This window comes from Marmota flaviventris, chromosome 14, assembly GCF_047511675.1.
Source record: "Marmota flaviventris isolate mMarFla1 chromosome 14, mMarFla1.hap1, whole genome shotgun sequence".
In the NCBI taxonomy this organism is placed as follows: domain Eukaryota; kingdom Metazoa; phylum Chordata; class Mammalia; order Rodentia; family Sciuridae; genus Marmota; species Marmota flaviventris.
This window is the reverse complement of record NC_092511.1, coordinates 39,311,728-39,326,967: the sequence shown is the minus strand read 5'-3', so window position 1 is coordinate 39,326,967 and position 15,240 is coordinate 39,311,728. Positions and strand designations below refer to the sequence as shown.

The window sequence follows — 15,240 nt, the reverse complement described above, 5'->3', positions numbered from 1 at the left end:
CTGAAATAATTGGCCGGCCCTTAGGAACTTACAGAGGTAAAAGCCAACCGAGCCTTCATAGGCAGTGGCCACAGGACTGAAACGGGGATTGGGAGAGACAGTCAGGACCCACCCGTTGCATTGGTCACCCTGCAAAGGGAACAAACGGTCACCATTTGCAAGGGATACCACCATGGCAGAGAAATGGCGTCACGGGCGGACGAGATAACTGCATTGAAACCAGCGCGACAGGTGTGTAATCCCCTAGTCATCTCTCTCCACACAGCGGGGAAACCTTAAGGGCCACTCCCAGCTCTCTTGTGAACGCAATAACCAGACTGAGGGAATCAGGAGTGGCGCGGGACTCCCGGCGCGGAACTCCCGGCTACCGCTCCCACCAGTGCTGACAACTGAGGTCTCTTGCACCAGCTACCGGGGGCGTGGCTACAGGAGGGCAAGCAAATTCGCTGGGGGATCTCAGCCCCAAGCTCTACAAACTTAGGGTCTGAGGGAGGCAAACAGGGAGAGTGAGCCCAGGTGTTCATGAAAACAGGGCTCCCAGGAGCAGCAGACCTGGTGTGTAGCCAGTATTGTGGTGAGCGCCACAGGTGAGCACGGCCTGGCTTGAGGAAACACAAGACAAGGCCCTAGACACTCAGGATTGGAGACCCGCCCAGTCTAGGAGAAAGAGCTGCTGCACAGTGAATGGTTCCCACCTATTGAGAGGAGAAGCTTGGCCCAGTGGGCACAGCTCCACCTACTGGAAGAGAAATTAATAGAACTCTAGGACTGCATTTATTATTATTATTATTATCATTTTTTTTCTTTTTTTTTTCTTCTTTTTCTTTCATTTTCAATTTTTATTTGTTGTTGTTCTTTAACTTATTTCAATGTTTCTATTTTTTTTTAATTTTTTTTATTTTATTATTATTTTTTTTTAAATTTTCATTTTCATTTTTTATTATCACTATTATTTTTGTTAAAAAATTTTTTTTCGTCTTTTCTTTCTTTCTTTATTATCTAATCTTTGTTATTCTTGTTTCTGTTGTCTTTTCATTTCTTTTCAATTTTCTTATTCCCCCTTCCTTGAATTCTACCTGCCTACTCTCATTCTCTTTAGCGACTTCTTCCCTTCCCTTCTAATATCTTTCCTCTCAAGCATCAAATAAATCTATAAGAGTAAACAGTAACTCAGCAGTCAAACAGAACAAGAAGTAACATGAGCAGCATAAAAAAGCAAGGAAGAAAAGGAGTACAAACAATGAAGGACAGCCTAAATATTCAGGAGGACCTAGAGTCAGCAGAAAAATGGTCATATAAAGAACTCAAGGAATACCTTAGACAGATGGAATGGAACCTTAAAGAAGATACGAGACAGCAAATCCAAACAGTGAAAGAACACTTTGAAAATGAATTACATAGACAGATAAAAGAAGAAGTTAAGCATCTTTATCAGGAGATTGAGATTATAAAAAAAAACAAACAATAATTCTAGAAATGAAGGAAACGATAAACCAAATTAAAAACTCAATTGAGAGTATCACTAACAGAGTGGAGCAAGTAGAAGCCAGAACATCAGATAATGAAGACAAAATATATCATCTTGAAAAGAGCCTAGCCAACTCAGAAAGGCTGGTTAAAAACCACGAGAAAAACATCCAAGAGATATGGGATAACATAAAGAAACCAAACCTACGAGTCATCGGGATAGAAGAAGGTACAGAGATTCAAACCAAGGGAATGAGTAACCTGCTGAAAGAAATAATTACAGAAAACTTTCCAGAAATAAAAAAGGAAACGGATATACAAATTGTAGATGCATACAGGACACCGAGCACACAAAATCACAGTAGACCAACGCCAAGACACATTGTTATGAAGATATCCAATATACAGAACAAAGAGAAAATTCTAAAAGCTACAAGAGAAAGGAGGCAGATTACATTCAGGGGTAAACCAATAAGGTTAACAACGGATTTTTCATCACAGACGCTGAAAGCGAGAAGATCCTGGAACAACGTATTTCAAACACTGAAAGACAATGGATGCCAACCAAGAATTCTGTATCCAGCAAAATTAAGCTTCAGGTACGATAACGAAATAAAAATCTTTCATGATAAACAAAAGCTAAAAGAATTTGCAGCCAGAAAACCAGCATTGCAAAGCATCTTGAGCAAAACACTACACGAGGAAGAAATGAAAAACAATAACCAAAACCATCAGTGGGAAGTGCCTCTATAAAGACAGAGGGTGGGGGGAAAGCTAACCATGGGGAAACAAACTAAATTAAAAAAAAAAAAAGAAGAAGATAAATAATCAAACATGGCTGGAAGTACAAACCATATATCAATAGTAACTCTAAACATTAATGGCTTAAACTCTCCAATAAAGCGACATAGGCTGGTAACATGGATTAAAAAACAAATCCAACAATATGCTGCCTCCAGGAGACACATCTGATTGGAAAAGACATACACAGGCTGAAGGTGAAAGGTTGGGAAAAAATATACCACGCACACGGTCCTCGTAAGCAAGCAGGGGTGGCCATCCTCATATCGAATAAAATTGACTTCAAGACTAAATTAATCAAAAGGGATAAGGAAGGACATTATATACTGTTAAAAGGAACCATTCACCAACAAGACATAACAATTATCAATATTTATGCACCAAATAATGGTGCTGCGACGTTCATAAAACAAATTCTCCTCAAGTTCAAGAATCAAATAGACCACAACACAATAATTATGGGTGACTTCAACACACCTCTCTCACCATTGGACAGATCCTCCAAACAAAAGCTGAATAAAGAAACTATAGAACTCAATATCACAATCAACAACCTAGACTTAACTGACATATATAGAATATATCAACCATCATCAAGTGGATATACTTTTTTCTCAGCAGCACATGGATCCTCCTCAAAAATAGACCATATATTATGCCATAGGGCAACCCTCAGTAAATATACAGGGGTGGAGATAATACCATGCATTTTATCTGATCATAATGGAATGAAACTGGAAATCAATGATAAAAGAAGGAAGGAAAAATCCTACATCACATGGAAAATGAACAATATGTTTCTGAATGATCAATGGGTTACAGAAGACATAAAGGAGGAAATCAAAAAATTCTTAGAGATAAATGAAAATACAGACACAACATATCGGAATCTATGGGACACAATGAAAGCAGTTTTAAGAGGGAAATGCATCGTTTGGAGGTCATTCCTCAAAAAAAGGAAAAACCAACAAATAAATGAGCTCACACTTCATGTCAAAGCCCTAGAAAAGGAAGAGCAAAACAACAGCAAATGTAGCAGAAGGCAAGAAATAATTAAAATCAGAGCGGAAATCAACGAAATTGAAACAAAAGAAACTATTGAAAAAATTAACAAAACTAAAAGTTGGTTCTTTGAAAAAATAAATAAGATCGACAGACCCTTAGCCATGCTAACGAAGAGAAGAAGAGAGAGAACTCAAATCACTAACATACGGGATGAAAAAGGCAATATCACAACAGACACTACAGAAATACAGAAGACAATTAGAAATTATTTTGAAAACCTATATTCCAATAAAATAGAAGATAGTGAAGACATCGATAAATTCCTTAAGTCATATGATTTGCCCAGACTGAGTCAGGAGGATACTCACAACTTAAACAGACCAATAACAATAGATGAAATAGAAGAAGCAATCAAAAGACTTCCAACCAAGAAAAGCCCAGGACCAGATGGGTATACAGTGGAGTTTTACAAAACCTTTAAGGAAAAATTAATACCAATACTTTTCAAGTTATTTCAGGAAATAGAAAAAGAAGGAGCTCTGCCAAATTCATTCCATGAGGCCAACGTCACCCTGATTCCGAAACCAGACAAAGACACCTCAAAGAAAGAAAACTACAGACCAATATCTCTGATGAACCTAGATGCAAAAATCCTCAATAAAATTCTGGCGAATCGGATACAAAGGCACATCAAAAAAATTGTGCACCATGATCAAGTAGGATTCATCCCTGGGATGCAAGGATGGTTCAATATATGGAAATCAATAAATGTTATTCACCACATCAATAGACTTAAAAATAAGAACCATATGATCATCTCAATAGACACAGAAAAAGCATTCGACAAAGTACAGCATCCCTTTATGTTCAAAACATTAGAAAAACTAGGGATAACAGGAACTTACCTCGACATTGTAAAAGCTATCTATGCTAAGCCTCAGGCTAGCATCATTCTCAATGGAGAAAAATTGAAGGCATTCCCTCTAAAATCTGGAACAAGACAGGGATGCCCTCTATCACCACTTCTATTCAATATAGTTCTCGAAACACTGGCCAGAGCAATTAGACAGATGAAAGAAATTAAAGGCATAAAAATAGGAAAGGAAGAACTTAAATTATCACTATTTGCAGATGACATGATTCTATACCTAGAAGACCCAAAAGGGTCTACAAAAAAAACTACTAGAACTAATAAATGAATTCAGCAAAGTGGCAGGATATAAAATCAACACGCATAAATCAAAGGCATTTCTGTATATCAGCGACAAAACTTCTGAAACGGAATTGAGGAAAAACACTCCATTCACAATATCCTCAAAAAAAAAATAAAATACTTGGGAATCAACCTAACAAAAGAGGTGAAAGATTTATATAATGAAAACTACAAAACCCTAAAAAGAGAAGTAGAAGAAGATCTTAGAAGATGGAAAAATATACCCTGTTCATGGATAGGCAGAACTAACATCATCAAAATGGCAATATTACCAAAAGTTCTCTATAGGTTTAATGCAATGCCAATCAAAATCCCAACAGCATTTCTTGTAGAAATGGATAAAGCAATCATGAAATTCATATGGAAAAATAAAAGACCCAGAATAGCAAAAGCAATTCTAAGCAGGAAGTGCGAATCAGGCGGTATAGCGATACCAGACTTAAAACTATATTACAGAGCAATAGTAACAAAAACAGCATGGTACTGGTACCAAAACAGGAGGGTGGACCAATGGTACAGAATAGAGGACACAGAGACTAATCCACAAAGCTACAACTATCTTATATTTGATAAAGGAGCTAAAAGCATGCAATGGAGGGAGGATAGCATCTTCAACAAATGGTGCTGGGAAAACTGGAAATCCATATGCAACAAAATGAAACTGAATCCCCTCCTCTCGCCATGCACAAAAGTTAACTCAAAGTGGATCAAGGAGCTAGATATCAAATCAGAGACTCTGCGTCTGATAGAAGAAAAAGTTGGCTACGATCTACATATTGTAGGGTCGGGCTCCAAATTCCTTAATAGGACACCCATAGCACAAAAGTTGATAACAAAAATCAACAAATGGGACTTACTTAAACTGAAAAGTTTTCTCTCAGCAAGAGAAACAATAAAAGAGGTAAATAGGGAGCCTACATCATGGGAACAAATTTTTACTCCTCACACTTCAGATAGAGCCCTAATATCCAGAGTATACAAAGAACTCAAAAAATTAAACAATAAGAAAACAAATAACCCAATCAACAAATGGGTCAAAGACCTGAACAGACACTTCTCAGAGGAGGACATACAATCAATCAACAAGTACATGAAAAAATGCTCACCATCTCTAGCAGTCAGAGAAATGCAAATCAAAACCACCCTAAGATACCATCTCACTCCAGTAAGATTGGCAGCCATTATGAAGTCAAACAACAACAAGTACTGGCGAGGATGTGGGGAAAAGGGTACTCTTGTACATTGCTGGTGGGACTGCAAACTGGTGCAGCCAATCTGGAAAGCAGTATGGAGATTCCTGGGAAAGCTGGGAATGGAACCACCATTTGACCCAGCTATTGCCCTTCTTGGACTTTTCCCTGAAGACCTTAAAAGAGCGTACTACAGGGATACTGCTACATCGATGTTCATAGCAGCACAATTCACAATTGCTAGACTGTGGAACCAACCCAGATGCCCTTCAATAGATGAATGGATAAAAAAAAATGTGGCATTTATACACCATGGAGTATTACGCAGCACTAAAAAATGAAAAAATCATAGAATTTGCAGGGAAATGGATGGCACTAGAGCAGATTATGCTTAGTGAAGCTAGCCAATCCCTAAAAAACAAATACCAAATGTCTTCTTTGATATAATGAGAGCAACTAAGAACAGAGCAGGGAGGAAGAGCAGGAAGAAAAGATTAACATTAAACAGATACATGAGGTGGGATGGAAAGGGAGAGAAAAGGGAAATTGCATGGTAATGGAGGGAGACCCTCATTGTTATACAAAATTACATATAAGAGGTTGTGAGGGGAATGGGAAAATAAACAAGGAGAGATATGAATTACAGTGGATGGGGTAGAGAGAGAAGATGGGAGGGGAGGGAGGGGGGATGGTAGAGGATAGGAAAGGTAGCAGAATGCAACAGTTACTAATAGGGCATTATGTAAAAATGTGGATGTGTAACCGATGTGATTCTGCAATCTGTATTTGGGGTAAAATTGGGAGTTCATAACCAACTTGAATCTAATGTATGAAATATGATATGTCAAGAGCTTTATAATGTTTTGAACAACCAATAAAAAAAAAGTGTTTCTTCAGTAATCCTGATATTTCTTTTTCTTCTTCTCTTACTGTGTAGGCTGGAGTATCTAGAACAATATTGAATAGAAGAGTTAATGGCAGGCATCCTTGACTTATTCCAATTTTAAATGGAATGTGTCTAGTATTTCACCATTGAGCATGATATTTTAATATTTGATAGATTTTGCTCTTTTTGAGATTTAAAATATTCCTTTTTCCTTCTTGTCAAAAAGTTTTAGCATGGATGAGTATCATCTTTATCAGTACACTTTCTGTGCCTATTAATTAAATCATGTGGTTTTGCTCTTTTAATTTATTTATATAAAAACTTCTTTGAGGGAGTTTTATAACATCAAGCAGCCCTTGAATTCCAGGACAAACCCAAACTGAATATACATTGCCACTATATTATTTTAGATTTTCCATTTATGTTAATAAGTGTATTTGGCCTAATTTTTTAATTCTTTTATTGTTCTAGTCTATTTTTGTTGCTGATGTTGACAATCCACATAAAATTAGGTTGGATGGCATTTCTTTGTTTAAAACAGTAGTCTCTAAGATAGTTTGTAGAAGTTTAGATTTGCTATTCCTTAAAATTAACTTCTAAAATCATATTATTCTAAACTTGGTTTTTGGTGGATAGCTCTTAAAGTACCAACCAGTTTTTAATAGTCATGGATCTATTCAATTTTCTGTATCTTCTTGAGTCAGTTTTTAGAAAATTATATTTCTGTGAAAATTACCCAAATTGTTTTCTTATTGTTATATTGGTACCAGGGATTAAACTCAAGGGAATGAGTCCACTGAGCTATATCCCCAGCCCTCTTTAGACAGGTTCTCATTGAGTTGCTTAGCACCTCACTTTTGCTGAGTCCAGCTTTGAACTCCTGATCCTCCTGTCTCAGCCTCCCCAGCCAGTAGGATTACAGGCCTGTGCCACCGCACCCAGCTTGAAAATTATCCATATTATTTTATTTTTCAAATCTAATGTTATAAATAATTATCAGAATTCTCTAATTTAAAACCTGTTCTACCTGAAGTTGAGCACATTTTCATGCCTTTCATTGTTTCTCTCTCTCTCTCATTTTTCCCCTTGGTCAATATGGACAGATTTTCTTCCATTCTATTAATCTTTCCAAAGATCCTCTTTGCTGTCTTTCTGTATTCTATTTAGGTTTACTCTCGCAAGGCAGGCTTAAATGCTGCAATGTGATTTTAAAGTTAATCTGTTAGACTTTCATTTACTTCGTTTCTAAAATGAAAATTCATCAAGATGATGCCTTTACCTATGTTCTTAGTTTAAAGGAAGTTTGCACACCATCCTTCGAATTAGTTGACTACAATTAGATCATCAACGTTATAATGCATTATCAGGAAGTTGCTGATTAAAATATACCTTGTGTAATAAATAGAGTATACAAATTTGAGTAGAAAATTTAATTTTCTCCAATAAACATTCAAGTAAACATAACTTTCAATAAAAATAATCATCTTTACTGGTAAAATTGCAAGCATTCTTAAAATTATTCTAATAAACTGTTCAATATTACAAGAAAATTCTTTGTCTATCTTAGCATAAATGTATGCAGAAAGTTAACTTGAAATTGTGAAATAAAAAGTTAATGTAAATTAAACTTAAACCATACAGATGCTTTTAGACTGACAGCATGATAAACCCACCATAAATTAAAAATATCAATAATCAAAAATGTATTTTATATACTTAATCTACTAAACATCATAGCTTAGCCTAGTCTAACTTAAATGTACTCAGAACAGTTACAGTGGCCTAAAGTTGAGCAAAACCATCTAATACAAAGACTATTTTATAATAAATTGTTGAATATCTGCATCTAAACCCAAATACTGGCAACATAGTACAGTCAGCCCTCCACATCCACAGATTTGACCAACTGTGGATCAAAATATTTTTTGAAAATTGCATCTGTATTGAATATGTACAGACTTTTGGCCATTAGTCCCTAAACTAAACAGTATAACTATTTACATTACACTTGCATTGTATTAGATTATAAGTAATGTAGAGATGACTTATACATTAGCATGCAGAAGGAGGGCATAGGCAATACACAATCACCATACCAAATTGTATAAGGGACCAGAACATTCATGGATTTTGGCATCCTGTGGGTAGGGACATCCTGGAACCAACACCCCAGGATACCCTGGAAAAATGCACACTGTAGAATAGCAGCTGTGCACCCTCCTGAGCACGTGGCTGTCTTGGAGCTCCTCCAGATCCATTACACCTAATTCTAAATCATAGCACTTTTGTTTAAATGGTTTTATAGAGATGATACTTTTGGTATAACATGGTAGTTTTGAGGCCCAGGCTCAAAAGCTAACCTTTCTTTTATATGTTTGCGTACTTTGGGTCCTTTCTCATTTTTTCCCTTGAGTAACACTTATAATTATTACTTTAACTGTAGCACAAAACTGGTTCCTGTCAGTCCTAAAGTCTGATTTTGCCTTCTCAACAAGTACATAAATTTCTTTAGAGCAGAGCAGAACAAAGCATCCTCTCTCATGATTCCTCACAGCAGGTGCACATGATAGCCAAATGCAGACAAAGGGGAAGAAAAAACCAGTTTGCCTCTGTAGCAGCTCTATCTGAAACTGGTTTCATGAACACCAGCAGATGACAGGAGACTAAAGTAGTGAATTTTATGAAGCTGTCCTAGTCCACAGTGTTTCATTACAGTTCCTGCTTGCAGACTGCCTTATGGAAGGTAGAGTTAAAATGGGAAATAAACTAAATCCCTGTTAATCAGTTGTGAAGCAAGACAAAGCCAAAGGGAGGAAAGACACAGAAAGAATAGTATTCCCATTGTAGAGATTCCCAAAGGGTCACTTGTAATTTCACCCTTGAGCCTATAAGTTTTAGACTGTATCATAGCCATCATTTAGCCATTCAGCTAGTGCTGTATGCCAGGCACTGTGTTACAGCAGTAACAAATCAAAGGAAAATCCCTGCCCTCATGGAGCTTACATTCTAGTTATGAAAAACAGAGAAATAAATACAAGAATATATGAAGCAGAATTTAGATCAGAATTGCTATGAAGAAAAATTTAAGCAGGTAAAGGGGCCAGAAGCCATGTGGGATGAAATGTCTTTTTTTTTTTCTTTTTTTTTTTTTTTTTTTGGTACCACGGATTGAACCCAGAGGCACTTAACCACTGAGCCATAACCACATCCCTATTTTCTTTTTTTACATTTTATTTTGAAACAGGGTCTTTCTAATTTTCTTAGGTCCTCACTAAGTTGTTGAGGCTGGCTTTAAACTCACGATCCTCCTGCCTCAGCCCCAAGCCTCAGGGTTTACAGGCATGCACCACCAAGCCTGGCTAATTGTCATTTTAAATAAGGTGGTAAAGGAAAGCCTCATTGAGAAAATGGCAATAGAACAAACTGCATGGCTGAGGGAACAAGCCATGAAGATATCTGGGAGGTGAATGTTTTAAACAGAGAGAATTGCAAATGCAGAATCATTAGGAACCTGCTATAACCAAGGAATAGCAAGAGGGTTCTGTGACAAGAGCAGGATAAGAAAAGCGAACTCTGTAATGAAGTGTTCCTTCCTGCTTCTTGGAAGGACAGCCTAACCACTGCATTTTAAGCCTTACTGTTAGGAGATTATACACACATGTGGAGATGAATCTGGGAATATTATTTAAAGCATACATTGTACACTCTCTTATCAGAGTGAATTATAATGTTTACCAAACTTAAAAAAAAAAAACTGAGGTTAGAGGACTAGAGAGCCAGAAGCTCCTGCAGGGTATTGAAGGTCACTATAAACAATTTGGATTTTTTTTTCCCTGCGTGAAATAGGAGCTACTGCATGGAATTTTTTAGCAGGGTGAGACAAGTTTTTTAAGTAGAAGAAAATGGCAAAACTGAAGATGAATGATAGTAATAGAAGACTTTTTAGATGGAAGAAATTTTAAAATATTCTTCTATCAATGGGCAGAATTCAGTAGTGGAAGGAAGATAGAAGAATAAAATCATTAATCAATGAAAGAAAGGGAAATTGCTATAGTGGTTACCTGAACTAGAAAGAAGAGAAGGAAAGAGATAGAGTATGAATAGCGAGGGCTCTTCTCCATCAGGACCCTGGACAGTTCTCCATGGTATTAGAGGCCAGAGTATAGAGTGTTGATGACAGCGAGCCACTTAAGAGCATGAGGACGTTTTCTTCTATTGTTTTCATTTTCCCTTTAGAATAGGATGCAAGGTCAGTAGAGCATGACAATGAAGGAAGAGGTATTGGAAGTTGACATAGAGAAACAGAAGCAGCTTCACATGGGGTTAGGAAATAGCATAGAGCAGAGGCGACAAGCAAGGCTCATGTCCCAGCCCTGCCATTTACCAGCCATGTGACCTTGAATAAGATTTTTATCTTCCCTAAACACTTCTCATGAAAAATGGGGAGAATAAGAGTGCTAACATCACTGCTTTGTGGCGAGGATGAAGAGAGAGAGAATATAAAGGCAATCTCAATCACAATGGCAGGCACTTGGTAAATCTTGGCTGTTCACCGGTATTATATGATAGGCACTTGATTACTTATTAATGCATAAGTTGTGATATTTTATATCCACTCTCTTTTCAGGAGATTTGTCCTCACCAAGCTTCAAGTCATTCCCAAAGGAGCATTTGCAGGATTTGGGGACCTGGAGAAAATGTATGTATCAGGCACTGCTGTGTGCAAATGCCTCATGTGGGCTTTAGGGAGCAATCTCAGATCAGATCTACTATGCTACTCTGTGCAGTGGGCCCTCCAGATTGACAGGTTCTGTATCAGTGAATTCAACCAATTGCAAATTAAAAATTTTTTTGAAAAAAAATATGTCTACTGAACATGTACATCATTTTTCCTGTCATTACTCCCTAAAAATATAGTATAATAACTATTTACATAGATATATATATTATTATAAGTGATCTAGAGATAGTTTATATGGGAGTATATGAGAGTATATTAAAAGATGTGCATACATTATATGCAAATATTACACCAATATGAGAGACTTGAGCATCCCTAGTTTAGTACCTCAGATGGGTCCTAGAACCAATCCTTCATGGGGACTTATGTACTCAGAAGTCAAACTGATGTGCCAAGCAAACCATATGCATTTCTTCCCATTTAATTTCCTTACCATGCTTTCTAAGCAATAGTGTGGAAGCTTTCCAGGTATGGCCATTGATTGAAACTGACAAAAGTCTACCCAAAAAGTGTTCTTTTTCTTTTTTGTCTCCCTCCACCTCTTTCTCTCTTTTTAAAGGGTTGCTTCCAAAGTCCCTGTGAGTAGAATGTTCATATGCTAAAGCCTAACTCTTCTGCTTATTTCCTTTTTCTTTTGGAGATATGTTCTATTATTTCTAGATAATTTATAAGTGACAGCAGGGTCAAACATTTGTGCTCTCTAGACTTCTTGTTCCCAAGCCATGCACATAGGCAAGTGGTAATTGTCATAAACATTTAAAAGTATAGGCAACTTTACAGCACTGACAGAGATTTCCTTTGGAAAGAGAAGACTACTTCATTACCTCAAACATTTACTTCTTATTATACTCGTTTAATTTAGGGTTTAACCTAGATAAGGTTTTCTCATAGTGGGTTACAGCAGTAAAGAACAGAGCAAATTCACCCACAATTAAAGTACCCTGTCCTCCTTTTGAAGGCTTCTGGTCCTTTCTCCTGTTCCATAGGAAGAGGGAGATGGTTCTTTACTGTGTCTCAATTCTCAGGATTCAGGATTCAGAACTTAAATGCCACTAAGTGCAGAACAGATACAGAATTCAGAAAGAAATAATTTTTATTGCAGTAAGAGAAAGCAACCCTCCAGTTCATTTGTTTCTCCACTTTGAAGCTACTCAATTTTCCCTCTTAGTTCTTTTACCCCCCTTTAAGAATATTACTTGCTGAGGTCTAGGGAATCAAGAAAGGAATCCATTAACAAAGGGAGCACAAAGTGCAGAGAGGGCGATGTGTTTCAGCAACTAAGCCACCCGCTTAGAGGAGAGTGGTCAGAATCCTGAGTTTGAGTGTTACTTTTAATATAGACTTACTGCGTGGCCTTGATTAAATCACCTTACTTTTCAGGGGCTTGGCTTCCCCATCTGTGTATTATGAGAGAAGTTTCAAAGGGGGCTTATGTGATCAGGAATTTCTATCTCGGAGTCAGAAATGGGAGCCCAGCTTAATACCTGCTTACCTTGTGTTAAGGACCCTCAACACTCACAGGGATTTCACCTGAACAGAACTCACCAGGGAAACCACAGAATTGGAGAACTTTTGAAGGAAGGCATGTTCCTGGATTAATTAGCCCATTGCCCTGCTAACAGACTGGATGGCTAATGAACACTCACGGGTCCCCAAACATCCCTATAATCTCATAGAGACATAATATAAAGGCAGAAATATCAGATTTGGCAAATAATCCACCTTAAATATTTTCAATACAGAAAGTGTGACTGATCCTCACTGGGTGGTCAGCATTCATGGGACCTCTCTGTAGCTGTGTGACTATTGAGCTGAGCTGATGCAGCAATAAGCCAAGAGCCAGAGTGACTGGCTCAGTAACTGAAATTCCTCAGATACAGCTTGTCCATTTCTACTGAATGTCTTTATTAATCAGCCTGCACTGACACAATGAGATTGCAAAAATAAAATAATCTTATTTTAGCATGTTTTTCATCTTAAGGCATCCTTTAGCAGGGGATGAATTGAACTCTCAGGAAACTGTCTGTATCCCTTAGTCACCAGACGTACCTTCACTACATTGTCTCACCTTCACATTCTTGGTTGCTGATCAGTTCTCATCTCCTTTCTAGATTTATCTCCTTCTTTCTACTTTTTAACCAGTTTCCAGAATTAGAAAATATTGACTTTACCTTCAACATCTCCCTCTTCACGAATCACAGTCTTCATTCATTCTGCCCATGAGACCAAGTTATCCTATACTTTACAAAATATTTTTTAAAGCTCTCTGTATAAATTCTGCCTTCCTACCATGCTACTTTTTCCTCTTTCTTCATTAAGGTCATTCTTCTGAAAGAACAGCCTGCATTCACTGCCTCCCTGATTTTCTTTCAATCACTGCTCAGCCCATGCCCACTTGTTTTTCAACACTATCCAATTAGTCTGTCAAAGATCCCAACAATACTATGGTTGCCAGATCCAATGAGTCCTACTGGGAGGATGGGAGGAAAAAAACTGATAAACATAAGAGGCTTTTATCAGTGTTTGGCACACAGTAAGCACTCAATAAATGTTTAACTAGAAGTCCTGCTAGTAGAATCCTATTCAGATGGTGGAATGAGAAGGACATCATTACCCTAGGTGCATGTATGACTGAACATATGGTGTGACTCTACATCGTGTACAACCAGAGAAACGAAAAGTTATGTTCTGTTTGTGTGCAATGAAACAAAATGTATTCTGCTGCCATATATAACTAATTAAAAATTTTAAAAAACGTTAAAAAAAGAAATCCTATTCATCTTTCAAGTCTTAGTTTGATTCCAAAAGCCTTCCTCAACTACCCAGGCCACAGAGACCTTTAAAGGTCTCCCACATGATAACAGGACTAATTTTCTTTGGAGACACTAGTTGTTTGCCCAACCACCAGGATTTGGTCTCCATTTCCCCCACCCTCAATCTTCTGTCAGAAAGTCCTTAAATTTTGTTTGTGGGCCTTTTTCCCTCATTCCAAGTTGGGGTGGGTATCGCCAACTCTAGGAATGGAGCCCTTGACTCAGGAGAAACCCAGTTTAAGCACTACATTCTCCTAGCTGCAGTGGATCTACCAGGGGCAGGTGTGTGATGTAAGCAAGACTGAGTCTTAAGGCTTTTATGAGATTGGGTAAAGAAAAGGCCACCTCTTTTTTTCTGAATAGAACCCTGAGAAGATTTGAAGCCAGGACTGCTGTTGTCATCTTCCCACCAGGGGTGGGACTGAGCAATGGAACTAACAAGAGGGAAATCTCTGAGAGAGAGAGAGAGAGAGAGAGAGAGAGAATGCATGCAAGAGTGAGCCTAAATCCTGAGGACACTGGAACTTGAATAGAACTCTTTCTGAAGCCATTCCTCCTCTCTGGCCATCAAGTGAAATGAGCCATTAAATCCATTTTTCCCCCTTTAAGCCTGTTGGGAGTTTATTTTCTTTAGCCTCTCACAGCACAAAGAGTCTAAACAGATATAATATTCATATCACTTATTTTGTACATACTTCTCAGACATTTTGTTATATATTTTAATTTATAACTATATAACTGCCTAGAATATATCCTCAGCCAGGGTTCATATGCCTATCAACTCCTACATTACTGATCACTGTTATTCATATTACTTAGTATATTATTTTTACATTGAGCTATCTTATCTTGTCCCCCTGCTAATTATACTCATTCACTCACTCATTGTTATCCAGGCACTTGTCAGATATTTATTGTATGCCCCTGGTTCGATGCTTTATTAAATGGATTCAATTCAATTCAAGTGTATGGATTCAACACTGAATAAAAACAAACATGCCCTTATGCTCTTGGAATTTAAAGTCCAATAGTGTGGTTAGAAATTAAATTATCACATAAATTAAAATAAAATTGCTAAAACGGCAGTCACTCTATAAACACTGGGGATGATTTGAGAGTGTATG

The 15,240-nt window shown here is 37.4% G+C and overlaps 1 protein-coding gene across 1 annotated transcript in view; it reads left to right on the top strand.

Moving 5' to 3' along the window:
• Fshr (follicle stimulating hormone receptor) overlaps positions 1 to 15,240 on the top strand; it is a 166,781-nt gene that overhangs the window by 61,168 nt on the left and 90,373 nt on the right. Inside the window, exon 2 of the mRNA XM_027934325.3 lies at positions 11,190 to 11,261. Within this exon, the coding sequence (XP_027790126.2) occupies positions 11,190 to 11,261 (72 nt within the window). The remainder of the gene's footprint in view (positions 1 to 11,189; positions 11,262 to 15,240) is intronic.